The sequence below is a fragment of the Bos indicus x Bos taurus genome, chromosome 19, assembly GCF_003369695.1.
Source record: "Bos indicus x Bos taurus breed Angus x Brahman F1 hybrid chromosome 19, Bos_hybrid_MaternalHap_v2.0, whole genome shotgun sequence".
Taxonomy (NCBI): domain Eukaryota; kingdom Metazoa; phylum Chordata; class Mammalia; order Artiodactyla; family Bovidae; genus Bos; species Bos indicus x Bos taurus.
This window is the reverse complement of record NC_040094.1, coordinates 56784387-56810550: the sequence shown is the minus strand read 5'-3', so window position 1 is coordinate 56810550 and position 26164 is coordinate 56784387. Positions and strand designations below refer to the sequence as shown.

Below are 26164 nucleotides of genomic sequence, written 5' to 3'. Positions count from 1 at the left end.
GGTTCATATTCTAGGATGTGACTTTCCCTTTGCCTTTGCAGTTTTCCTCATTTGGAAAGAAAGTTGGTAGTAGTAGTGCTTATCTCAGAGGGTGTTAAGGATTAAATGAATTAACATAAAGCATTTCCTGTGGTATGAAAGTGTTAGTCGCTCAGTCCTGCCCTACACTTTGTGACCCTACCGACTGTAGCCTGCCAGTGTCCTCTCTTCATGGGATTTCCCAGGAAAGAATACGGGAGTGGGTTCCCATTTCCTCCTTCAGGTGATCTTCCCCACCCAGGGGTGGGGCCTGGGTCTCCTGCCTTGCAGGTGAATTCTTTACTGTCTGAGCCCCCAGGGAAGACTAAACTGTGGTATGTGTGCTCAGCTGCTTAGTCGTGTCCGACTCTTTCCGACCTGGTAGACTGTAGCCCACCAGGCTCCTCTGTCCATGTGATTTTCCAGGCAAGAATAATGGAATAGGTTGTCATTTCCTCCTCCAAAACTGTGGTATATGTGTTAGCTTTTGATTACCTCCAGTTTTTTGCCTCTGCCCTATGAGATGGTTGGATGGTATCACCGACTTGGTGGACATGAGTTTGCGCAAGCTCTGAGAGTTGGTGATGGACTGGGAAGCCTGGCGTGCTGCAGGCCATGGGGTTGTAAAGGGTCAGACATGACTGAGCAACTGAACTGAAACCTTTTCAGAGTTGTGTTGTTCCTGGGATCCGGTTCTAACAAGATAAAACTTGATACCCAAGGTGACCTGGAGTGGCTTCTGCTCTGGCTCCTCTGTCCTGGAATTCAGGCTTCCATGTCACCAACCCTTTGGTAACCCAGCAAAGGGCTCGTGTCCCCATGATGCAGAGCCAGACTCTGACAGTGGGTTTGGTTTGTGGCAAAGTAAAGACTTATTGCCAGACACCAAGGAGGGGAGTGGGAGACAAGCCTCAGATCTACCCCAACTTGGTCTTTGAGTTCGGAGGGTTTTTTTTTTTTTTTTTAAGGCTAGAACGAAGCTGGGGTCATCATTTTGTGACTTTTTCCCCACCCCACCCCCCATGACATTTCTTAGTTGAAGTTTTGGGTATCTGGATGTTTCTGGTTTACGACTCTCTAGCCAGGTGGTCCATGGCTTGAGGGGGGTCTTTTGCCTCATCTTGTCCTGGAGAAACACAGTTTGCACATTAACGGTGATATCTCTAGTAGCAATCTTAGTATATTAACGATGTTATCAACAGCAGCAGTTTTAGTCATCTGACTCTGATTAGTGTCCAGTTAGCACAGGATTGAGGTCAGAAGGTAAAGGAAAGGGAATAAAGTTTTGGACTGAGAGATTAATTATAAACTTTATAAGGGAACACGTTTTTACGGGGACTTGGTTTCACATTTTTCAGTTACTTAGCACTTTTCTCCCCTGCACAGGGTCTTTGCATGTGCTGATCCTTCTGCCTTTCCCTCCTTACCTCTCCCCCCTGTTGCTAAGTTACCTCCTAGATCCAGTGAAGTTGTCCCTCCAGGAAGGCTTCCCTGATGTCCCAACCAGGGTTGGTGACCCATTCAGTTGCTCTGGTACTAGCAGAAGCTTGACCCTCACATTCACACAGAAATGGTGTGAGGGATCTCTTCATCCAGCAGGAAGTGGCCACACCTTGAATTTGGTTTTCATCAACAGCAGCTGAACAGCTGAATTCACCATCAGTGCACAGCTGCTGTATGTTAAGGCCAGAAGACCCAGTTCTGCCCTGAAGGAGTCATTGCTTATTAATTTGTGAAATCCTGCTGATCAACAGGAGGAGCAAATGGCAACTCACTCCAGTATTCTTGCCTGGAGAATCCTAGGGATGGGGGAGCCTGGTGGGTTGCCGTCTGCGGGGTCGCCCAGAGTCGGACACGACTGAAGCGACTTAGCAGCAGCAGCAGCTGATCAACAGTATAGCCAAAGGTTCTGTAAACAGAGCAGAACCATGCCTCAGGCCAGGAACACGGGGGTTCCTACCTTCTTAGTGTCCTGTGTGTTTACACCTGGCTCCTGTGCTATTTTATCTTTTACTTTTGCTCTGAATCCTCTTCTACTGGCCTCTAACCCCCACCCCCACCCCCAGCCCGCCCTCTAGAATCGAAGACTCATGGGACCTCCAGGGGCAGAGGCACAGAGATTGCTGGTCAATCAGGTAGCTCCTATTTCTCCATTATGCCTTACTTTCTTTTAAAAGATGATTTATTTCTGCATTTTTTTTGGGGGGCCACACCTCACAGCATGGGGGATCTTAGTTCCCTGACCAGGGATCAAACTCATGCCCCTGCAGTGGAAGCTGGGAGTCTTAACCACTGGACCAACAGGGTAGTTCCAATTATTCCTTACTTTTGAAAAACATTCTGTTCTCTCACTGTCCTAGAACCTTCTAAGAGGGGGTTCACTGGGTTCTAATTCAAAAGCCCAAGCAGGGATTCCCAATTGCATCAACTTGAAACAAATAATAAACATGAATAACTCTTGAAACTGGAAGTATTAGCCCCACCGGTGTCTTTTATCACTGTTACTCTCTACCAATATTTCTCTCTCTACAGGGAACATCTAGGTTATGACCTTGAGGAGCTGTTTATCATTATGAAGGGAAAAAGAAAGATCAGCACATACATACATAACACTCCTGTGAGCAGCCTTCTCCCGCCTGTGGCCTACTGCTGCCAAGTCGCTTCGGTCGTGTCCGACCCTGTGCGACCCCATAGACGGCAGCCCACCAGGCTCCCCCGTCCCTGGGATTCTCCAAACAAGAACACTGGAGTGGGTTGCCATTTCCTTCTCCAATGCATGAAAGTGAAAAGTGAAAGTGAAGTCGATCAGTCGTGTCCGACTCCTAGCGACCCCATGGACTGCAGCCCACCAGGCTCCTCCATCCATGGGATTTTCCAGGCAAGAGTACTGGAGTGAGGTGCCATTGCCTTCTCCGCGCCTGTGGCCTAGGAGAACGTTAATGAAAAGGGGATGAGCAAGCCACCCGCCACACCTTAATGCTGGGGACGGTGATTCAGAGCAGTTCCAGGCACTGGGTGAGTCAGAATGACTCAGTGCCCCTGGAACATCTCTACGTGGCTGTTTCATGGGCACCCAGTTGCCCAGGCCAGGAAGCTGGGGTCTTCCTTGGCATAGTCTCCTTCCTGACCCTCCATGTCAGACCCTGGGTCCCCGTGCCATGTCCAGCGCAGTGCCTTCCTGTCCCCACTCTTGCCCGCTCTAGTCAGTCTGGGCTCCACCCACAGCAGGTTTTCTAAAACATGAATTCGAATATGGTTGGATTTCCCTGGTGGTCCAGTGGTTGGGAATCCACCTGCCAGTGCAGGGGACACGGGTTCGATCTCTGAGCTGGGAGGATGCCACATGCCATGGGGCAACTCAGCCTGTGTACCACAACCACTAAGCCTGTGCCCTAGAGCCCGGGCTCCGCAACAAGAGGAGCCACCGCAGGGAGAAGCCCATGAACCACAGCAGAGAAAAACCTGCACGCAGCAATGAAGACTCAGCAGCCCAGTCAAAAAATTAATTTAAAAAACCCACAAGTATGGTTCCATGCTGTTTTAAATCCTTCATTGCATACCCATTGCCCTGGAGGTAAAAGCTCAAACTTTAACAAGGTATTCAGAGCCTCATCAACTGCCCTCTAATTCTAAGCTCATTCACTGTGGGCTTCTGCACAGCCTCCAACATGTCATCATATGTGATCCCCTCCTGTGATCACCCATGTATCTATCTGTCAAGTGCTTGCTTAAATGCCAGCTTCTCCTAGGCCACGCCCAACCTTAGGCCACGCCCCCAGCTCACCACACAGGTGGGAACTCATAAGAGTGTTGAGAGGACTGAATTCCCAAGCTTCAACAAGGCTTTGAATAGCACATGGATGCTCCCCTCCTGGGTGTGGGCACCACCCCCAGCAGCAGTAGGGGATCTTCTACTTCACAAAGGCTCTGGATACAGCACACTTTTCTAGGAGGCAGCTGTGATATGGCTGAGCGCCCTGGGCTTTGGAAACTGCCCAAGGACAGCTCAAACCCAGGTCTGGCTGTTTGCTGCCGCCTTGAGCAGGTTATTTAACCTCTGAGTCTCAGTCCCTTCATCTGTGAAGTAAGGGTGGTAATCACAACCTCCTCTGGCCTGCGGTCCAGCCAGGAGAGCAGGGGCGGCTGGAGGGTCCCAGCCAGTCAGTTTTAGAGCAAATAACAGCCCTACAGAACAAACATTTCTGAAAAATAGGTTCCAACTCTGATGAGCTGTGGCAAATTCTACGAACCCAGTCATGAAGGATATAGCAGTTCAGTGGGTCCAGGAAGAAGGTTGTAAATAACACAAGATCCTGCTGGAGGCTGATCTCAAAGAGCAGAGACGCCCCTGGGCCCTCACGATCCCCTCGGCACTGCCCTCCTCCACCTTCCTGCTCCTCGGACAGTTCTCTCTGATGGGAGGTGAGAGAAGCCGCTCTTGAGGTAACTGCTGATTTTTCTTTTTCCCCACACCAGGGATCAAACCTGCGCATCTTGCGGTGGAAGTGCCAGGTCTTAACCACTAGACTGTCAGGGAAGTTCTGATAACTGCGATTTTATTAGTTGAGTCCTTGGGTCTGCAGCAGACAACTACCAACCCCCTCAGCCCTCTCCTGGTGCCCCTCTAGAAGGCCTTGGCCCACTGTCTGTACATGGAGAAGGGCAAAGCCCCCCACCTCGGGCAGCAGCCAGGGTGCGGCCCCTTCCGTTCCCCAGCGCTCTGTATACTCCCAGACAGGGGCTTGCTCTGTCATCTTCATTCCCACCGCTGGGCTTCTGCGGCCAGTGAACAGCACGGAGAAAAGCCTTCCATCCTTCCCCGCACCCCGTCACCCTCTGGGGAGTGTATCAGAAGAAGCCGATGAGCCCAGGGTCTGTGCCAGTGAGCTGGCTGCCCTGGCAGCTGGGAACGAGACGCAGGTTTTGTGTGCCAGCCTGAGAGCAGGACGGGCTGGCTGAGCCCCAAGAGCACGTCAGAACTCGAGGTAAAAGCACCAGGCACGGCGCCCTCCTTGTCCCTGCAGCACCCCCACCTCGTCAGCCAGGAGGCCAGGAGGCCCTGTAACATGTGTGGCCTGACTCTACATCCCCAAAGCGGGGAGACCCCATGCTCTCTGTCGGCCATTCCTTGTGGCAAGGGGGTAGAGAAGCCCCCGGCCTCAGGAGAGGCCCAGATGAAAAGATTCTAAAACCATCCATGGGCTGAGGGGCCCACAGAGCCCAGTCAGACCCTGGGTCCTGAGGTAGAAGTCTGTGGGTAGCAGATCCACTGCTGCCGCTGACAGTGTCGTGGGGCTGCCTGCCCTCAGGACGGCATCTCCCCAGAGGCTGCTGCCTCCTGGGGTGTCTGAGAGGCCTGGGCGCACCCACCTGCCTCAGCCATGGGCTGGAGGGCTCGCAAAGAACCCGCCGGCACCCTGTCCACAGGAAGAGCTGTAATTAGGCCCTGGGCATTGAGGGGCTCTCCCAGGCGCCCCTGCTATGAGCTGGCGGCCAAAGGGTCTGTTGCAGGGTCTGAAGCCTCTGGTGAGGAGGCAGCTGAGCCTTCAGGCTGAGTGGGACGCCATGTTGTAGGAGGCTTTCTTCAGGGTCTCCAGGAAGAACTGTTCATTCTCCAGAAAGTCGCGGTCCTGAAAGGCAGAGCTGGGTGAGCAATCGCCCTCCGGCTCCCTCCTGCACCGGCTTCTGTGGACAGGGATGTGGATTGCTGGACTGGGCGTGAGGGGACCCTGGGGGTCAGCGGATCGATCAGTCCTCTCCCGGCTGACGTCCTGGCTCTGCCTGGCTCTGGATCCGAGGGGGTAGGGCAGGGAACGCACCAGCTCTCCCTCCGGGGGAGGCCACGTGTCAGCACATGACATGGGCCCGCTCGGCCTGTCTGCAGACTGGAGAAAATTACAGTACCTGCCAGGGAGGGCTGTGCGAGGGGAGGCTCACAAGGCTCAGCGCAGAGCCTGGCGGGTAGGAAATGCTCCCTCAGTGACACCGCGAGCGTCTGCGAGGCCTGGCCTTTACCTGCCGTGCTGCTCTCCGCCGGGAGTGGGGTGGGCTCGGCCCTCCCCGGGGCCAGGCTGTGCTCTCCCTCCTCTGCCTGAGCTTCTTGTCCCCACTGTGAACACGAGGAGCCCTGAGTCCAGGGGCAGCGGGTGGGCCTGGGTGGCCTCTGCTCCAGGACGCTTACCTGCTCAGCTGTGTGTTTCAGCAGCACCAGCTTGGCGTAGAGGTGTGAGGGACCCAGGCTGACTGGCGGTTGGCTGCACCGAGGAACGGCGGGGGCAGGTGCCACCGTGGCTGAAAGGCAGAGGAGGGCGGGATCAGAGGGCAGCGTGGTGGGAGACCAGGACAGCCACAGCTGGATCCTGGGGCCTTCTCACCACTGCGGGTGGGTGCGACCCGACCGACCTTCCGGGCACATCCAGCTTTCAAAAGCCTCGGAAAATGCTCATGGGATCTCAGCTGCTAAGTCCAATTCTGAAAGTTTATTTGAGGGAAATAATCGGGGAGAGATGTATGTATTATACAAAGATTGCCACTGAAGTACTAGTTACCTTAACAACAACAAAAAAAATCAGTAGGAAATTAGTAAAAATATAGGACAACTCATAATGAAAATTATGTGGATTAAGAGTTAAATGTGTAATTACTGACATGAAATATGTTCCATCTGAATATTTCTGAATGGAAAAAATAAAGGTACAAAACAATCTATGATGCAATCTCTCTCTTTTTTTTTAATGGAGGAGAAAGAGTAACTTTATTTCTTTACCAGGCAAAGGGGGTATGGGCTAGCGCCTCAAGAACTCAATTTTGTTTTTAAAAACATATACACAACAGTCTAGAATATTATGCACCAAAATGTTTATAAAGTGGTTCTAGAGAGTGGGTTGAAGGTATTTTTTTTTAATATAAGCATGGTCCATTTTAAAACTTATTTGGCTGTGCCGAGTCTTATTTGCAGAACATAGGATCTAGCTCCCTGACCATGGTTTCAACCCCGGCCCCCTGCACTGGGAGCTTGGAGTCTTGGACACTGGGCTGCCAGGGAAGTCCTGAGGGAAATATTTTAAAAACTAGTTTCCCTTCTTCTATTTTTGACCTATTTTTCTATAACATGCATTACTAGCATAAAAAAAGAAATAACAAGATGACTTTAAGCTGCGGACTTCCCTGGTGGTCCAGTGGTCAAGAATCTGCCTTCCAATTCGGGGGACATGGGCTCCATCCCTGGTCCAGGACGATCCCACATACCACGGGTCAACTAAGCCTGTGTGCTGTCACAAAGACCCACCAGAGCCAAAATTTAAAAAAAAAAAAATGAAATAAAAATAACTAACTTAGGTTTTAAAAAAACAAACTCAGCTGCCTCCTATATTGAGCACACAGGAGGCTGGGCAGGATGTGGCTGGCATGCTTTGCCCAGTGGGCGGGCTGAGCCGATGTCCCCTCCTCCCGGAGTTACTTACCACTCAGGCCGGAGGCTGCGGGATCCTGGGCCCTGGAGAGCAGCCCCACTGGGCTGGAGGGCAGGTCCTGTCGGACACGATCCAGCTGCAGCCGCTGCTGGGCCAGACTCAGATGCTCCTGTCCCGGGCCCAGAGAGGACACCGCAGTGAGGGCAGAAGGTGGGGGAGGGGTCCTGGGGAGGGGTCCTGGGCGCAGAGCCTCTGGGAGGCGCCTTGCCTGGTGCATGTGGTGCTCCTGCTGCCGCAGCCGCTCTTGCTGCTCCTGCACCAGCTGCAGCCGGGCCTGCTGCTCCGACTGCAGCTGCCGGGCGTCACGCAGGGCCCGCTCCCCATCCTCGTACTTCTTCGAGGCCACCTGTGGGGAGCCAGGCTGGGTCAGCTGGGCTGGCAGAGGTCAGCATGCCGCCCCCCACCCCCCGGCTGCACCGTGGCACCTGGCTCATGTTCTCCACCTCCTCCGCACGCAGCCTGATGCGTTGGGCAGCGGCACTGACCCTCTCCTTCTCTAGACGCAGCTCCTGCCGCTCCCGCTCGAGGGCCTCCCTCTCGGCTGCCAGCTGGTCCTCTTTGGCCCGGAGCTCACTGGCCCTGATCTTCAGCTCTGCCTGCTCCTGGAGATGGCAAAGCCTGGCTGCATTCTCCTTCCTGGAGTTGAACTGGGCTCTGGGGACCCACAGGTCACCCTGCCTCATTGCTGGGGCTGAACTCCACCCTGACTCTGGGAGGAGGTGGCGGGAGACCTGGGGCCAAACCCCAGGCTCAATTTCTCTGAATCCATTTCTTCATTTCTAGAATATCTAAGTCATGGGAACGTGATGAGGATTAAAAGAGCAAATGAGTATAAAGAAGCAGTAAAAGCAAGTTGTTACTATGATGATTGTGGTTGTTTCAATCCTGCAGTGGTGACTCATTACCGCTGCGTGCTTTCTGAAGCTGACCATCCTGAGGAGGATCAGACTGTGAGGGCCAGGGTGGGGAGAGAGGCAGGGCTGTGCGGGGTTCCCACCGTCCGGGAGGCTCTGGGTCCTACCTTGGCCAGGCTGATGAGCGTGCCCTCCCGCTGGGTGTCCACCTGCAGCGCCCGCTCCGCCTCGCGCTCGGCCCGCTCCTTACTCAGCTTCTGTTGGGCGAAGAACTCGGCCCACTCGGCCGCCAGGCGCCGCCGCTCCTCCCCGCACTTGTGCATGACGGACTTCTGCTCCTCCAGCAAGGCACTCTGGGGCGAGGGGGCGAGGGCCCCGGTGAGCATCCCTGGGCCTGATGGCAGGGACGCAGCCAAACGTGGTGCATCTGGACTCACCTTGGCCCTCTCCAGCTCCTCCCGCTCCATGGCTATCTGCTGGACCATGACCTTCCTCTGCTCCTCCAGAGCGCGCTGTGCCGCCTCGGCCTTGGACTGCTCGGCATGCACCCGCCAGCGTTCCTGCAGGCCCGGCAGGGTCAGGGCTGAGCGCTCCAGCCCCTGGAGGCTCCACCAGCTCCCAAGACAGGCCTGAATGCTCCCCGGGGAGCTGGGCAAACCACCCTCATCTGGCTTTTCCCACGCTATGCCACAAACACCGCCTTTCCTGAGCAGTAAAAATGGGAAGGAGCCTGGGGACTGGTTTGAGGCAGGCACTGAGTCAAGCGCTGACAGGGCTGAATAAACATGGTTCAGGATATAAAAACATCTGTGTCCACATACTGACAGGTCTATAGGGTATCTGTGATGTCATCAGTGGCTACCTCGGGCTACTGGATAATTTTTCTTTACTGTTGCCAGTTATTTTAATTTTTTCAATGAAACGTATCATCTTAGAACTTTGTACAAAAAAAGAAAAGGTTATTACTATTTCTGAATTCATCAAATATTTACTGTATCAATTCTCTCAGGAATTGCTTTTTTGTTTGGTAGGGGTCAATGGGAGTTGTTTTTTTCCCACAAGTGCAGCCAATTGTTTTCACCACTTATTAGATTATATCCAGTTTGCCTGTCCTTGCACTGGGCCATGCTAATCTTGTCTATGTCATTCCAATTTTAGCACATGTGCTGCTGAAACAAGCACAAAAGGGCATGATTTTTTAAAAGCACAAAGCCTGCTCTTATAGATGCAAGAGATGAAGGAAGTTTAAAGACAGCTCAGGAGACAAGAGCATTTCTCCCAAAGGCACATCAGGGATGGCATCAGTGATGAGCAGGTAGGGGCTGGACGGGGTGGGCTGGGGGCACTTCTGGAGGCTGGGGAGGTGGGAGTCCCTGCAAAGGCAGGAAGGGGCAGAAGAGACAAAGAAAAGCACCGAGGAGGCCAGGGCAGAGTACAGCTGCCCAGTGCCGGGTAGACAGGCCCCGAAGCAGGGGCAGGAGGATGGGCCCTACCTGCTCCAGCAGCCGGCTCTGCTCGCCCAGGCGTGCCTCCATTTTCCCGATGACCTCCTGGAGCCGACTCCGCTCTTCCTGCATGTCCCGCTGCTGCTGGCTCAGCCTCTCCTGCAGCGCTGGAGGTGGCCCACAGGGTGCTCACTGCCCACCCACCTGCCTTCCCGTCGGCAGGGACAGGACGGAGGAGCCCGGGGCCCCAGTACCTTGGAGCTGCTTGTCCTGCTGCCGGATCCCCAGCTCCCGCTCCTGGGAGGTGCTGAGGTGTGAGGCCTCCAGGCGGGAGGACAGCTCGTGCAGGCTGCTGGAGAACGTCTCCATCTGCTCGATGATGCCGTTCAGGGACCTGGGGTGCAGGGGGCGGGGCTTGGGTCATGAAGGCCTGGTCCTCCAGCCCCGCCCTGCTGGGGGAGCAGAGCCTGATGGTGAGCCTACCGTGTGTGGGAGGTGGCGCTGGTCACGGCGTCGATCTCCCGGTCCTTCAGCAGCTTCAGCCGCTGCAACTGCTCCTCGTGGTCCTTGCGCATCTCCAGGATGGAGGCCCTAGGGGATGGGGTCGGGGGGAGGGCAGCGCAGTGAACACCCTGGGCGGCTCCGTCCGGGAGGGGGCTGCTCTGGACGGTCCGTGCTCTGTGGCCTCTCCTCCCCGGCACCAGGCACTGCCTCCGTTTCCCTGGCTCCTACGTCTTCTTATCTGTCTTGCTGCCTCGATGCCACATCCTCTCTCTGGGGAAGATTCCTTGTTATTCAGCCAAGGACACCTGACGGGGGCCCGACAAGCCTTTCGTGTCTAGCCAATCTGAGCCGTGGGGAAAGGCCGACTCAGCCCACCTTGGCCGACCCCCTCATGTGCCTTTTCTTTAGTTCTGCTCTCCTTTAGAAAGGCAATCAGATCCACAGGCCAGGCACAACCTTTTCCAGGGCTGATGCAGTCACTAGCTTCGAGTGGTCCAGCTGATGGGTTGGTTCACCTGTGCTTAATTAGTGCTTGGGTTGCTTGCTGCTGCCAGGCCCTGCTTGAATAGCCAGTGACCTTGGGCCCTGCCGGGATGCCCTCGCTATTCTGAAGGAGTCGGGGGATCCCCACCAGGGGTGGGAGGGTACGTGAGATGGGTCAGTGAGGTGGGCCTCAGTTCTTAGTCCTCATCTGGAAGCAAGCGGTCAAGCCTTGGTACAGAGGCTGCTGAGCCCACGGCTTGGGGTCTCAGGGCAATTGGCTTCCTCTGGGAGCCCTGAAGCCGGCCCCCGGCACCTCCTCACCGCTGCAGCTCCCGGAGCCGCTCCATCTCCTGGTCTTTCTCCTGTGTGGCGGCCGCCAAGCGCCGCTGGTGCTGGGCCGTGAGTTCAGCGCGGGCCTGCTCGGCCTCCTGGCAGTGTGACAGATACTGGGCAGACAGCTCCTCGTTCTCTCTCCGCAGCCGCTCTTCCCGTTGCTGGTACAATGTTTCTAGCACCTTGACTCGGCTCCTGCCAACAGAACACCCAACAGTGAGGCTCAGAAGGGGAGGCCAGAGGGCCCTAGGGCACCCGAGCTGGGGCTGGCCCTGAGCCAGGGGCAGCCCGGGCTGGAGGAGCCGGGTACCTGTGAGCACACTCGATGAGCTCCAGGTCTGCCTGGTGCCGCTGCTGCAAACTCTCCAGCAGCAGCTTGTGCTGGGTCCGCTCCAGTTCCAGCTTCCGCACCTGGGCCATGGCATGGAGGGAGGGGATGGAGTGGAGAGTCCCTCAGGCTGCCTGGGGAAGCCGTCCCACTAGCCCTGCCCTGGAAGCCATTGCCCCTCTGCCCCTCACCTGGGCCTCGAGCTCTGCCAGCCGGGCCTGACTCTGCAGGAGGGTGGCCTGGAGCTCAGCGGTGCCACTCTGAAGCTCAGCCTGTGCCGCCAGGAGCTGCTGCTGGTACTCGGAGCCGGGCAGCAGGCTCCGGGCCAGGGACTGGAGGAGAGGGGGAGAGATGTGCCCCATCAGGTAGGGGACAGGACCCCAGCGGAGCTCACCTCTGACCTGCCAGGCTCTGCGCCTGACCTGTGGCTGGAGACAGGGACAGGGTCATGACACCCAGAGGCCAAGGATGAGACCTGGAGGGTCATATGGTCCCCGTCCTCCCCTCTCAGGTCAGGTTGGGGAAAATGAGTCTCCCCCACGCCCTCAGAACAACATCCTCCCAGCAGGGGTTCCACATAAACAGCGGGTCCCCGCAGAGTTCCAGCTACAACAGAAGGTGGTGACCCCGGCCCTGCTGTCAGGCCTGAAGTTCCAGTGCAGAGTGATGCTCTGGGTCCTGCAGGCTGCCCACTACCCACCCACCATCGCAGAGGCGCTTCCGGGTTCCCGGGAAGCACTCCACAGGTGCTCCTGTGGGGCCAGGCCTGCTCAGGCCTGGGGGTCACAGGTGCTATTGCACCTGGGCAGTGTGGGCGGTGGGAGGACGGCAGTGCAGGAGGTTTTCTGGATGGAGCAGCAGGACAGCTGAGCCCTGCACTCTGAGTGAAGCATTCTCAGCTGCCTCTGCCTGGGGGCCACCTCAGTTCTCCACTGGTGCCGGCAAGTGAGCACCCAACCCTGTCCGGGAGAGGCAGGCGAGTGCTGGTGGGGAGACAGGGGAGCCGGCTGAGAGGACAACGCGTTCCTCCTGGCAGTTTGGCAGGTGCTGCCTCTGAGCACAGGAGAACTGCCCCATGGGCCCGCCTGTTTGTTCACCCTCCCTACCTGAACAGGCACAGAAGGCCCTGAGGGTTCCTGGGAATTCGGGAAAACAACTGCAGGCTCTGAAAAATCAAGAGCACAGAAATGAGGAGGCGCAGGGAGGCCGGAGGTCTAGGCGTGTGCTCGGGAGAGCCTGGCTTCACGTCTGCCTGCAGGGACCCCCGAAGGAAGCTCTCAGTGCCTCTCCACCCAGAGTTAACCTCCCAAACAAAGCAGAACACACACCTGTGCCAGAGTGGTCTCCAGGGGCTCTTCCCCTTTTTGGGTCACCTGCATGGAGGGCCAAGGCGGCCTTGTTCCAAGTCACGGGGGACCTGTGGACATGGGGCGGGGGTGGCAAGGTGAGCAGCCTGCTGTGAAGGATACAGGGAGGAGGGGAGGGCTGGTCTGGCAGGAAAGGCGAAGGCCAGGGTCAAGTCATAGACTGGAAAGGCCTGAAGGCTGGTATCCTACTAAGAGTGGGGTCTCAGCTGGAAAAGGGGACGGGGATCTGGCTTCAGGTCCCCTGACTCAGTGGGTCTCGTGCATGGTCTTGGATCCCATACACCACACTGACCACATGGAACCCAGCACAACCGCCCACTGTTCTAGGGACAGGGGCTCGGGCTGGCCCCCTGCGCCTCACCCGCCTGCAGCCCCGCCTCGGACTGGACGTACCCAGAGGTGGCAGGTGGGGACCATGGCCCTTGTGCTGCTATTCCTGGGACCTCCCCAGCAGCTGCTGGCTCGAGCCCTTGGGTGCTGGCAGCAGGCTGACTGAGAAAGCAATTGTCAGTATGAAGGCAGGAGAAGGTGTGGGTTAGGCTGGACGAGGGCGGGCTGGGACAAAGCCCAGGAGGGAAGCTGCAAGGCCGCCCCTCTTCCCGACCCCCTCCACCTTCCTCCTGTTGCCACCATCCCGTCTTGGGAATCCTCCTCACGGTCTGAGCCCCTGGCCTTCTGCAGCCCTCCCAGGGGCAACCACCTGGTAACGTCTAAGGAGCAGCTGTGGCCCTGCACGGGCACCATGGCCATGCTCTGGTCCATGCCATGCCCGCAGCGTCCACTGAGGCCCTGCCCACTCGCCCACCGGCTCCAGTGCCCCGTGGTTCCTCTCGTCTCTGTCCGCTCTTCCCTGTCCGTTCTTGGCTCTCAGGGCCAGTGAGGAAGCTTTCCCTTCCCTTGGGTTTCAGGTCCAGGTCCAGACTGCCCTCCTTGCTTACTCAACCCCAGGGTGGGGTGACATGCCCAGCCTGTCACACAACTGCCCACCTCGCCTCCCCTTTGCTCTGGCTGCAGAGCTTCCTCTGGATGGTCCCAGCCCACTCTGGGGCTGCTCCCTGTCTTCCCTCACATTCCAGAGCCTCCCCCAGGAGCCCCCTGGCAGCCACTGTCTTCTCGAACACTCCTCAAGAGCACAAGTGATCCCCCACACGTGTCACCTGCTTTAGTTTGGTCAGCAGAGCCACTGGACACAGGGTTTCCCGCCAGCCCGAGGGCGTTATGGACAGAGCCCTGCTCGGAGGCACCAGGAAGGCTGTGTGAGCCACATGAGGGCACCCTGGGTCTCCTGCCCAACCAGGCCAGCGCCTGGCCCCACGGCAGCAGGGCGTGAGCATCAGCAGCCCCCCAGCTCCCAAAGGTGAGGAGCCAGACACTCTCCCCATGCCCAGAGATGGGGAGAAGCACGGCTGAGAGACTGCACTCTGCCCACAGTCAGCACAATGGGTGCGCTGCTGACGGAGGCGCTGAGTCCTCCCTCCGGAGAGACGGCGGCCTGAGCCCTACCTGCAGGAACGTGGCCGGCCGGCTGCCCCCGCCAAGTGCTGGCCCTCAGAGGCCGAGGTGCGCTCCGCTCTGGCCAGACCTTGGGCCTTCTTCCGGGACAGGGCGTGGCTCAGCCAGTCCTCGTCTGCCTCCTCCTCAGATGCTCCTGGTTCCGCAGCCTGGCTGCCTCTGGCAGGAGGGCCGGTACCCTCGGCGGGTGCTTTTACCCCCGAGGAGGAGGGCAGCCCAGCCGGGGCAGGGTGGCTGACGGGGACGGAATGCTGGCTCGCAGGAGGGGGACCCCTTCGAGCCTCCCGGCCTGGGGAGTTGGGGAGCAGGTCCGAGCCATCGTCCTTGAGACCCAGCCAGTCGGCGCCTCCCCTCCTGGGCGGGGTAGGGCTGGAGGCTGCGGGGGTGCTCTGCCTGGAGCCAGCTTCTCCCTTGGGGTCTGTGCCGCCATCTAAGAACCTACTTCAAGACAGAGAAGAGGGGAGTCTAAGGCAGGCCAAGCAGCCTTTCCCAAGAACTCCTGACGGGCCTTTCCCTTCACTGCCTGGGGGGACTAGGGGGCCCACAGTAAGAAGTCAGGATGCCTGGGGCCCTGCTCAGCCAGAGCCACGGCGAGCCAAGTGAGGTCTGCAAAACACCTTGATTCAGTCACGAAAACCAGGGACAAATCCATCTGCAACAAACAGGACCAACCACGGGCACACACACCCAGAGAAAAGTCAGCCAGGTCAAGCACTTCTAGGCTTTCCGTCAACAGTCATTCTGTCACTCACTTATGCATTTGGCCATTGTCTCTTGTGGCTCAGCTGGTAAAGAATCCGCCTGCAATGTGGGAGACCTGGGCTTGATCCCTGGTTTGGGAAGATCCCCCGGAGAAGGAAAAGGCTACCCACTCCAGTATTTTGGCATGGAGAATTCCATGGACTATATAGTCCATGCGGTCACAAAGAGTCAGATACAACTGAGCGACTTTCACTTCACTCTATGAGTTAACTGGCAGGCGGCAGCAGGTTCCAAGGTTTAAGGGAAGAGTTGACACACATGTGTGCAAGGTTACTGAGATGGAAAGAGAGGCTGAGGAAGCCGACGTGACATAACGTTAACACCATGGAGCCTGGAGAAAGGATAGGAGGGAGTTGTTCTCACAACTCTTCCATCAGTTTGAAATTATTTCAAAATATAAAGTTTAAAATATATATTGGGAGAAAAAAAAATCTCCAAATTCAGAAAAATCTATGCACTAGCTTAACATTTTGTTGCCAAATGGGACGAGACCACTGTCAGGACGGTCAAGGCAGAGCCCAGGGCCGGGCTTCCGGGGAGTTGAGTCTGAGAAGCTGCTGCCCGAGGTTCCCTCTTGCTCCCCCGGGTCTGGGTGTTCCTCACGGAGAAGCAGACCAGCTGACGTCACAGCACTTTCCGGTTCCCCAGGGCTTCCAGCTGAGTCAAGTCCACCTCTTCCTTACTCTTCCAAGGAGGCTGGGAGCAGAATCCAGGGTCCACTCCTGCTGGGGGGGCTGTCCCGACCCCTTGGCCTGGACTGCTGGGCACTGGCCACTCCCCTCCTTTGGCGTCCACGGAGTCTAGTGCCTCCCAAACAAGCCTGGTGGTGGGATGGGGTGAGGGGGCCCCCCACTTTCTCAGCAGGCAACTCTGCCTCAGGCTTACCTGACAGACTGCCGGCGGGACTGGCGGCCCTCGGAGGAGCCCACGGTGGGCTGGTAGGCCCCAAAGGTGAAGTCCTCATCACCCCAGGTGTCTTCTTTGTCTGTGAATGAAGGAACCCATGATCTAGAGCAGGCGGAGTCGACCTGTGAGTGCTGCAGAATGCTGGGTTTGAAAAGGGCTGAGCTAGCAGCTTGACGGGTAAGACGAGTGATGGGAATGCGTTGTCGGAGGAAGCCGAGTGAGGGGCTGGGCGTTGGTCTACACCTCTAGCCTCAGCACACAGAACATCACCGTGAGCTGTGAAAAGAGCACCTGAGAAGCCCGGCCCCGACCCCTGCGGGTGAGGCCGGGTGAGATCGTGTGTCCCAACAAGGGCTTCGAGCCGACAGGCCGTGGGCCGATGCTCTGAAGAGAGCAACACTGGCCAGAGCAGCGTCTTTCAGACCGTGAGCTGCTGCCTATTAGCAGGTTGAGAAACTAGTAAGTTACAACCGATATATTTAATCGTCAAAGTGCTTAGTTGCTCAGTCGTGTCCAACTCTTTGAGACCCCATGGACTGTAGCCTGCCAGGCTCTTCTGCGAGTGGGATTTTCCAGGCAAGAACACTGGAGTGGGATGCCATTTCCTGCTGCTGCTGCTGCTGCTAAGTCGCTTCAGTCGTGTCCGACTCTGTGCGACCCCATAGATGGCAGCCCACCAGGCTCCCCCGTCCCTGGGATTCTCCAGGCAAGAACACTGGAATGGGTTGCCATTTCCTTCTCCAATGCATGAAAGTGAAAAGTGAAAGTAAAGTCGCTTAGTTGTGTCCGACTCTTAGCGACCCCATGGACTGCAGCCTACCAGGCTCCTCGGTCCTTGGGATTTTCCAGGCAAGAGTACTGGAGTGGGTTGCCATTGCCTTCTCTGAGTCAAAGAGCATATAAACAAAAAAAAACAACAGAGACTTAAACACAGTGACGGTTATTTTCTGACACTTTTGACCCAGTTCATAAATATGAATAATACACTGTGTGTGTGTCATGAGGTAAAGCTTATTTTTTATTATGGCTCCTGGTAAAAACCTGTTCTGTCCCTCTGCCCCCACCCCACAAGCCTCCTCACCCTGTGGCCGCTGGTACTTCTTGTCCAACTTGAACTCCCTGTGCTCGCTGGTGCCTGGCCGGGCTAGGAGCTTGGCAGCAGGGCCCCGACCCAGCAGCTCATCCAGCTTGGAGCGGGCAGGGAGGGGCCCTTCCCTGCAGGAAGGGACAAGGGGCAGGTACCTGTGAGCACCAGGGGCTCCTAGGGGGGCCACACTGTACCCTCCCTCTCGCTTTTCCCTGGTGGCACTCTCCATGCCCAGGGACCCTTACTGGTCGCCCGCCTGCCTCTTCTCTGCCTTGGGGCTGTCTCCAAACCCCAGGGTGGCCATGATGTCGTCCCCATCGTCGAAGAGCAGCTCTTCCTTCTTTCGGACTGGAGTGTCCCCAGGAGTTAGAGGGATAGAGGGCCCTGAGAACCAGAACACAGGGCACAGTGGCCTCAGCCTTCTGGTCCTCAACTGTGCGGTTTGAATGGGCTGAGGGGGCGTTTCTCTACCTTTGAGTGGAACAGCAGGCACAGCAGCGTCTGGTCCCACCCTGGCACCCGACTCCCCCAGCCCGACTCCTGGGCGCTCCCATCCCCCTCCCTTCCCTCTTCCCAGAGGCTGATGACCTCTTGGTCCAGGATCTAAGACCTCTGGTCCCTGCCTGGTGGGGTCTCTGGATCTGCACTGGCAAGTTCAGTGAGTCAACTGCAGCAGCCCCAGGAACCTAACAAGCCCACCCTACCGTGATCTCTGACTGGGGCTGGGTTCTTTTTGGAAGAGGTTTTCGTCTCCGTGGAGGGCAGCTTCTTGGAGATTCCTTCCTCATCATCAGAGAGAAGTCCTGCCAGGGGGTCTTCTAAGTCTCACGGGCAGAAGGGGAAGCAAAGGGCAGACTGTATGTCCCGTTCAGGAAAACCAGCGTTGTACTGCCCTGGGGGAGTTATTGACCGGAGAGCTGTAGCTGCTCTGACACCTATGCAAGGCGCTCGGCATCTGGGGGCCTGGGGTAGCGGGGCTCCGATACAGGGCAGACTGGGCCAGGGGAGAGGAAGCAGGGAGAGCGGCCCCAGGGCCCGCATTCCAGCGTGACTGCCCCAGGCTCTGCTGTCTGTACCAGCATTCTAGGAACATCCCGGAGGCTTGAGAAGGCAAGTAAAATGTCAGGGAGTGCATGAAGGACAAGGGACTTTCCCTCACGCTTTATAATCTTCAGTTTGACCCCTGGCTTCCAAGTCCAGGCAAATAAGTGCCCAGATATCCCAGCCAGAGGGGCACAATTAGTTCCTCCCTCAATTCGTGAGGAACAAAATCAACGGCACCAGCTGTCTGCTCCGCATCTGACAGACAGTCTGTCAGCCCTCGGGCAAACGAGCATTGAAACTGGAGCCATGGAAACTGAAGTGTCCTAGAAGGCCTGTGGTACCTTCCAAGGAGAACTTCCTGTACTGATGCCCAAAGCTGGAGGGAGATGGAGGTAGCTTCTTGGTGGGAATGGCATCTCCTACAGGCAGCAAAGAGGAGCCAAGGTCACAGGCCTGGGTCTCTTCTGGCCTACATGCTGCCACACTGTGATGGGGACCCCGGGCTGCCGTGTATTTCCATCTGGTGGCTGAGGGCTTGTGGCCGTGGACACAGCTGTGGGACAGGTCTATACCGCCCTGAATCTCAATCAGGCTTTTGGCCTGGAAATGCGGTCTGGAAGTGACCTTCGGCCCTCTATTCACAAGTTGCTCCAAACAGGAACATGGGTTGGGCCGATGCAAAAGTTACCATAAAATTCTGCAATTTAACTCAAATGGATTCTCCAGGAGTCTGAGGAAGTGGGGGTGGGGGCAGTGGGAAGCTCAACCCATCTCCCTCCCCAACCATAAACGCTCCAACACACAGGTGCACATTGAGATCCTGGTCTTCCCCCTCCCAGGCAGAGAGAACCCATAGGGCACGAGGCCTTCTGTCTAAGCATCTCCCACATCCCCAGTGTCTTCTCATTCGAGGAGCTATGTCCTACTCACCTTTCTCATTGGCGGTTAACACACCGGCAATTTTAAGGGGACTAGGCGGCTCTTCTTTCCCAGAGCCCTTTGCAGGCCTTTTGTTTGAGGCTAGACTTGGCTTCAGCCCTAAGAGGTCAGCATCCATTTCATCCAGGTCCTGGAAAAGCAGGAAGGAGGAAGGAATCCCCACAGGTGCTCAGCTGGCAGGTGCTAAACACCCCCAGGCTCTGAGAAGCCTGGTAAGGATGCTGCCTCCAACTTCCATGTGGAACAGATGGGGACTTGGGTGGGGGACCCATCCCAACAAGGTTACAGGAGAAAGACAGAGGCAGGGCCGAAACCCAAAGGCTCCACACAGTTGGTCTCAGATAAGCCCGAAAGGTTTCCGGCTGGTGCTCCCACCAGCCCTCATGAGCAGCTGCCGCTTCGAGGTGAGAATGGGAGGGAGCCTCAAACTTGCTTTCAGCAGCTTCTCACAAAAGCTTAGCAAATGCTGAAGCTGTTTGCAGTAGAAACAGAACAGCAAGGTCCTGGGGTTTGAGGTTACCCAAGGTTGGGACTTCCCTGGTGGTCCAGGGGTTTAGAATCTGCCTTCCACTGCAGGGAAGGGTGTGGGTTTGATCCCTGGTCAGGGAACTAAGATCCCACATGCTGTGAAGCGCAGCCAATGAATACATAAATAAATGAAGGAACAAGAGGGAGAATGAAGGCTTGGTGTAAAATGGTGTCCCAGCCCATCTCCTCGAAGCTGTTTCCTTACCTTCATGGCCTGCAGCAGAGACTGCGGGTCTGCATCAGAGATGTCTGAAACCTACATGATGGGAGGGTCAGGAGAGACATGCTGGTCAAGGCCCAGCAAAAGTCAGGACCCTTATCACCCGGCTCCTGTTAGGGCAGGAGCACAGCTGGGGGCGGGGAGGAGCATAACCCTTATCACCTGGCTCCTGTTAGGGCAGGAGCACAGCTGGGGGCGGGGGAGGAGCATAACCCTTAATACCTGGCTCCTGTTAGGGCAGGAGCACAGCTGGGGGCGCGGGAGGAGCATAACCCTTAATACCTGGCTCCTGTTAGGGCAGGAGCACAGCTGGGGGCGCGGGAGGAGCATAACCCTTATCACCTGGCTCCTGTTAGGGCAGGAGCACAGCTGGGGGCGGGGGAGGAGCATAATTTGGAGGGTTCTGCCCTCACAGTGCTCATATGAAGTCAAACCTGACCAGCTGTGGACACTCACAAAGCGCTGCTGCTTTTGGGTCCTCCCAAAAGGAAGTCTATAGCCATCACAAAACAGATTAAGCTACTTTCCCTCCACGTGATCGGACAGCGTGGAGTTTATTATGGGAAGTGCCATAAGAAGGGGCAACCGTGGAGCCTCCATCAGCTGCTCGGAGCTCTCCTTTCTAGCTCATCTCACCGGGAGGAATGAAAAGGATTTGCTCTGAGTCCACTTGGCAGCCCTTGGGTACTGTTTTAAGAACAAACTGGCTTTGTGGGGACTTCTAAGCCTTCTGTGGGCAGTCCCTCGGACACAACAGCCGTCTCACTGTCTCTGGGGGTGAGCAGAGCCGGTGAGGAAGAGGGAACAGGCCAGGCTCACCTCGGCATCAGCTCCCGCCAGGCCTGCCTGGGTGATGAAGGCGTCGTCTTCCAGGAGGGACCTGCAAAGGAGCAGAGTCTATACCAGCACCCCACCCCCACGGTCCTCAGGGCACTAGATGATTCAGGGAAGGAGAAGGAGCTTAGAGGGGCCAAGTGAGCCTAGACAGACTCCAGAAGGACAGAATTGCTGAATGGAATCTCACAAGTCACCGAATGTGATGATTTTTAAGTTTGTTAAAAATGTACAGTCCCTTTAAAAGCAACAGGTAGGAGAGAAAAACAGAACTATCTGGGCTAAAATGAAGGTGGAGAGTGGAGTGCTCACAAAGTGCCTCCTTCTTTCTCACAACTGTGGGAAAGTTCAGAAGAACAATCTGAGTCATCAATTTGAGAGTCAAGCATCTAGGCCAATCCTCTTATTCCGAGGGTAAGAAAACGGAAGCTCAGAGAGCTTCAGGAATTGCCCAAGGTCACACAGTAAGCAGGACTGGAAGCCGGAACCTCTGACCTCCAGTTCAGTTCCCTTCCCACCCCGCCAGGATCCTCCGTTGCCCTGGAGTTGAAGGGAGGACAGGAAGGTCGTGGCCCTACAAGCAGGACCCACCGTGAGTGGAGAGGGAGGGAAGGGCAGGAGCATTCGGCCTGAAATGGGGCTTGGATACCCTGGCGGCCCCATGTGCTCACTTTGGTCTAGGCCCAGAGGGAGGGGGCACCTGGGCTCCACCTGGGGCGTCTCTGGCACGTGACGTAAGTTTAACGGGCTTCTCAGGTGGTGTCACTGAAAAAAAGAAAATAAAAGATGTGATTCGGCCACAGAGAACTGGAGTCAAGATGGAAAGGACTGCGCCTTGCCCACCAAGCTGTCTCCCACATCTTCCTACTGAGAGAGGGGCCTTTTTGGAGGAAGGAAACTGACCCTTGAGGCAGGTCTCTTAAAAAACCTGGATGGAGGAGGGCATCATATATTTCCAAGCAGGAAGTCAACCCAGCTGGTGCCAAATCAAGAGGCTGTTCCCAACCCCGACCAGGAAAGCGGACACAACGCACTTCCATCACCCACGGGCTTGCTTTGTGCATGCTCCTGGGCCAAGGCAGGGGGAATCTCAGCCACGCTGTGGCTGGTGAGCTTTGCTGACCCCAAAGCCCTGTTTCTCAGGGCAGCAGACACGGACACACAGGGCAAGGGACTTGTGTCCAGAATACAGAAAGAACTCTTACAAACTCAGCAATAAAAAGGCAAATAACTCAGTTTGAAAACTGGGTAAAGATCTGAATAGACCTTTCTTCAAAGATATAAATGGCCAGGAAACACATGAAGAGATGTTCAAGGTCATTAGTCATCATTAGTCATTAGGGAAATGCCCATCGAAATCACAATGAGATTTAACTTTACACCCACTGAGACGGCTATTTGTTGTCGTTTGTTTAGTCGCTAAGTTGTGTCCGACTCTTCTGTGACCTCATGGACTGGAGCCTGCCAGGCTCCTCTGTCCATGGGATTTCCCAGGCAAGAATACTGGAGTGGCTTGCCATTTCCTTCTCCAGGATGGATATAATGAAAAAGAAAATAACAATTACTGGCAAGAATGTGGGGAAATTGGAACTCTCTTACACTGCTGATGGGAAGGTACACTGGTACAGTTCCTGTGGGAAATAGTTTGGGGGTTCTTCAAAAACTTAAACACAGAGTTATCATATAATCCCGTAATTCAACGCCTGCGTTTACACCCGAAAGAACCGAACACATAAGCCCACACAAAAACTTGTATATGGTTGTTCATAACAGCATTATTCATAACAGCCTAGCTGAAATGTGGAAACAACCCAAACATCCATCAACTGATGAATGGCCAAACAAATGGGGCGCATAGAACAATGGAATATTGTCCAGCCATGGAAGGGAATGGAGAGAGGACTGTTACAGTGCGGACGAACCTCGAACACGGGGAAGGTGAAAGGAAGCCGGATGCAAAAGCCTCATACTGCATGACTCCATTTAATGTAAGATAAGGCAAATTCATAGAGAAAGAAAGTTAAGTAAGTGGCTGCCTAGGGGTGCAGGAGGGGAGAGTGAGCAGTGACTGCTAATGGTGTGGAGTTTCTTTACAGGGTGACGAGAATGTTCTAAACTCGGCTGTGGTGGTGACTGCACACTTCTGTCAATATACTACATGTCGCTGAACCGTACACTTTATAAAAGACTGAACTTTATGTGAATTATATCTCAGTTAATAAAAGAGAGAGAGCAAGCCTGAATCAGGCAGTTCTGGGGAAGGGGCACTTACCCTCCTCTCCCAGGAGGTCACCAAGGACATCATCGATGGAGTCTGGAACAGGAAAAGGGCCACCGTGACTTCAGGAGGAGAGAAGGGTCCTTTAGGGCCTCATAGCTTGAGACCTCATCCAGGACACCCCAACTGGATACTTCTGGATACAGAGCCCAACAAAAAGGATTCTTCCCTGAGTCCCATCTGTTGTTTATTTCTGAATTACTCTGAGGGCCAGCAAGGCAGCACAGGGAGTTCCGTAGGAAAGCACAAGCTACCTTTGGGATTACAGGGAAAACAGCAAGACTCACACCAAGGGACTTCCCTAGTGGCCCAGTGGCTAAGACTCCATGCTCCCAAGGGAGGGGGCCTGGATTCAGCCCCTGGTCAGGGAACTAGTGACTGCATGCTCCGTTGTATCTGATTTTTTGCGACCCCATGGACTTTGTTGCCCTCCAGGCTCCTCTGTCCATAGAATTTTCCAGGGTACTAGCTAGATCCTACAACTAAAGATTCCAAGTGCCAAAACTAAGACTTGGCACAAATAAATATTAAAAAAAAAAGACATTCACTGAGAACATTCAGGCAGACATTTCTAAGTCATGTGGACCCAAGGCGGGGGAATTATTTTTGGCTTATGGGTGATGTTTCATCCCCACTTACCTTTCACTCTTTTCTTGGCTTTTGGTGCCTAAAAAGGGAAAAACAAATCTCATGAACAAGATCAGACAGTGAATGTGTACTAAAACCCAGAATGCAGAATGAATTGTTTTGCCTTTTGCAAAGATGGGGACAAGGAGCACCAGTGACATGTGGGGACAGACGGCCTTTATGGTTTTCTTAGAGCTTCTCAGAATAGACTCATTCAGAGCATGAAAAGGGCCACCCCCAACCAGCAGTGGATGCCACATTGGGTGCTATCTGGTGGGTGGAAGTCTCTCCTTTCCCCCAGATTTCCAGATGCCACATACAACCCCTCCCAGATGTAATGTTTTCCTCTAATCCATGTCCCTGACTGTTCAGTATCAGTGACAGACACGTAAAAATGCTTTCCAGATGGATATTCAGAGGCTCAAAAGAGATGCTTGCTTACTGTTTAATAAGAAGTTGCTTTTTTTCTTTTATGCCATGCTACACAGCTTGCTGGACCAGGGATCGAACTCATGCCCCCTGCATTGGGAAGCACAGAGTCTTAACCACTGGACCTGCCAGAGAAGTCCCATTAGTAAGTTTGATATCCATAATCATCACTCTTCTTTGAGGCCACCCAGTCCCCAAAGTACTTCATGTGCTCAAGCTCTTGGAGGTGGAGGCAGGGGGGAGGGTAGACTCCCATTTCCACACACCTGCTCTGATTCTGTGCTGTTGGAGAAGACTCTTGAGAGCCCCTTGGACTGCAAGGAGATCCAACCAGTCAATCCTAAAGGAAATCAGTCCTGAATACTCATTGGAAGGACTGATGCTGAAGCCGAAACTCCAATACTTTGGCCACCTGATGTGAAGAGCTGACTCATTTGAAAAGACCCTGATGCTGGGAAAAATTGAAGGCAGGAAGGGAAGGGGAAGATGAGATGGTTGGATGGAATCATTGACTCAATGGACATTGAGTTTGAGTAAGCTCTGGGAATTGGTGATGGACAGGGAAGCCTGGTGTGCTGCAGTCCATGGGGTCGCAAGGAGTCGGACACGACTTAGCAACTGAACTAAACTGCTCTGCATTCTGCTTACCATCTCAAGGCTCTGGGGGCTGCTTCTAGCTCCTTCACAGCGCTGTCCAGCTCACTGGAATTCTGCCTGTCAGGCTCATCCTCCCTAATGAAGAAAATTAAAGTGTCTGCTCACAAACAATTTGGCTTTAACAGTGCTTGAGTCAAAGATTGATAAAGCCTTCTCTCACTTTACTCATTCAAAAGGTCAAAACTTATTTCCATCAGTTAAAAATTTCTTATGGTGGGTGATTCAGATGAGAGGCAGTGTTTTGGGTAACTTTTTGAGGCTTGGAGATTATTTGAAAAAAGTGCAGTGGTCCTCATTCCTTATTCTGAAAGAGGATACAGAAAATAGCAGGTCTCCAACTTGGAAAGATGGGCTTCCCTGGTGGCTCAGATGGTAAAGCGTCTGCCTGCAATGTGAGAGACCCGGGTTCGATTCCTGGGTCGGGAAGATCCCCTGGAGAAGGAAATGGCAATCCACTCCAGCACTCTTGCTTGGAAAATCCCACGAATGGAGGAGCCTGATAGGCTACAGTCCATGGGGTCCCAAAGAGTTGGATACGACTGAGTGACTTCACTTTCATCTTAGAAAAGAGGTGGGGGTCTGGCTCTGTGGTCAATACACCTTTCCAGGCAACACTCAGGTCTACTTTCCCAGCAGCAATCAGCACACAGAACGGATGTGAAAGCTGGTTACTCCTTGATAGTATTTTCACTATCGGTGGAAAATTTCCCCTTTTAACTGTAAATCCAACTCACTCCATTAGTGGTGAACTGTTTTCCCCAGAATTATCATTCTTTCCCGCCCGCTCCTCAAAAAGTTATGCAAACTGACCTTTGGCACAGCTTGGAAGAAAGTAATAAGAGGTGGGCAGCTCTAGTTGTCTGGTGCCGGCCTGTCCTATTATTAGAATGCAAAGTTAATGTGGGGTTACTGCACAGGGGCCACTCTGAATGCTTGAGTTTCTCCTTCTCTGTAATGGCAGTGTTCACGACCCAACGTGTTTTTGTCTCCTCACATCTAGGAGCGTCTCCCATTTCCCAATGATCCTGTCCCAGCCTCGCAGACCGTGGGAATTTCTAAGGGAGGCTGCAAAGGCCTCAGGACCACAAGGACCATCGCATCGTTGTGCACAGCCAACTCCGTGCCAGGCGTTTTAAGATCCCTTAGCTAGGGCCCTCCCGGTGTCATCCCCTCGGTCCTCGCGCCCAGCCCATCTCGATCCGGAGCGCAGCGTATGATCCTTCCAGCCCCTGAAATCCTCCCCACCTCCCTGCCCCCCGCCCCCCGGTTACGTGCCATTCCCCTCGGAGGCGCAGCCCCTGGGACGTGTCCCAGACATAGCTGACGGTCCAGGCTCCACTCCAGCCCGGTTCAGTAGAGGCCTCCAGCTTCGGAGCGCTACGGACGCCAATCTCTCGGTCGCCCGGCCTCCGGAAGAAAGGAGAGGCGCGAAGCATCCTGGGGGTTGTAGTCCTAAGCCCGCTCACTTGCTAGAGCCAAGGGAGTCTGGGGCGCTGGAATGAACCACACTTCCTAGGGTGCCCCTCCGCGGCCGTTA

The 26164-nt window shown here is 55.1% G+C and overlaps 1 protein-coding gene and 1 non-coding gene across 11 annotated transcripts; both read right to left on the bottom strand.

Moving 5' to 3' along the window:
- Nucleotides 1-3509: 3509 nt before the first annotated feature.
- FBF1 (Fas binding factor 1) lies at nt 3510-26060 on the bottom strand. 10 transcript variants are annotated; one of them, XM_027518678.1, is made up of 31 exons: nt 25903-26009; nt 25438-25503; nt 24619-24702; nt 23554-23581; nt 22909-22950; nt 21308-21401; nt 20622-20682; nt 19788-19838; nt 19046-19184; nt 18457-18534; nt 17776-17895; nt 17317-17455; nt 17066-17199; nt 15964-16063; nt 14308-14757; nt 13198-13296; nt 12766-12854; nt 12544-12602; nt 11629-11769; nt 11420-11520; nt 11098-11304; nt 10273-10380; nt 10044-10183; nt 9838-9956; nt 8782-8904; nt 8512-8697; nt 7916-8092; nt 7699-7836; nt 7482-7599; nt 6200-6309; nt 3510-6127 (listed from the first exon to the last, which is right to left on the bottom strand). In XM_027518678.1, the coding sequence occupies exons 3-31, from the start codon at nt 24619-24621 to the stop codon at nt 5603-5605; spliced, it is 3879 nt and encodes a 1292-aa protein (XP_027374479.1). In that variant the 5' UTR covers nt 24622-24702; nt 25438-25503; nt 25903-26009; the 3' UTR covers nt 3510-5602. The 10 variants fall into 10 exon arrangements, with proteins under 10 accessions (XP_027374479.1, XP_027374485.1, XP_027374481.1 ...); XM_027518684.1 differs by lacking the exon at nt 24619-24702 and having other exon boundaries at nt 3510-5648; nt 22909-22976; nt 25903-26058; XM_027518680.1 differs by lacking the exon at nt 18457-18534 and having other exon boundaries at nt 25903-26007.
- Nucleotides 9424-9526, bottom strand: LOC113878624. The gene has a single exon (XR_003507050.1). It is a non-coding gene; the product is annotated as a U6 spliceosomal RNA (small nuclear RNA).
- Nucleotides 26061-26164: the final 104 nt, after the last annotated feature.

Bases quoted from the DNA above. Each gene is read 5' to 3' on its own strand.
- FBF1 (XM_027518677.1), bottom strand. From the start codon at position 25,945: ATGTCTGGGACACGTCCCAGGGGCTGCGCCTCCGAGGGGAATG. The intron at 14,758-15,963 runs GTAAGCCTGAGG...TCTGTCTTGAAG, and splicing joins TCCCGCCGGCAGTCTGTCAG to TAGGTTCTTAGATGGCGGCA. The intron at 8,698-8,781 runs GTGAGTCCAGAT...CCCTCGCCCCAG, and splicing joins AGGAGCTGGAGAGGGCCAAG to AGTGCCTTGCTGGAGGAGCA.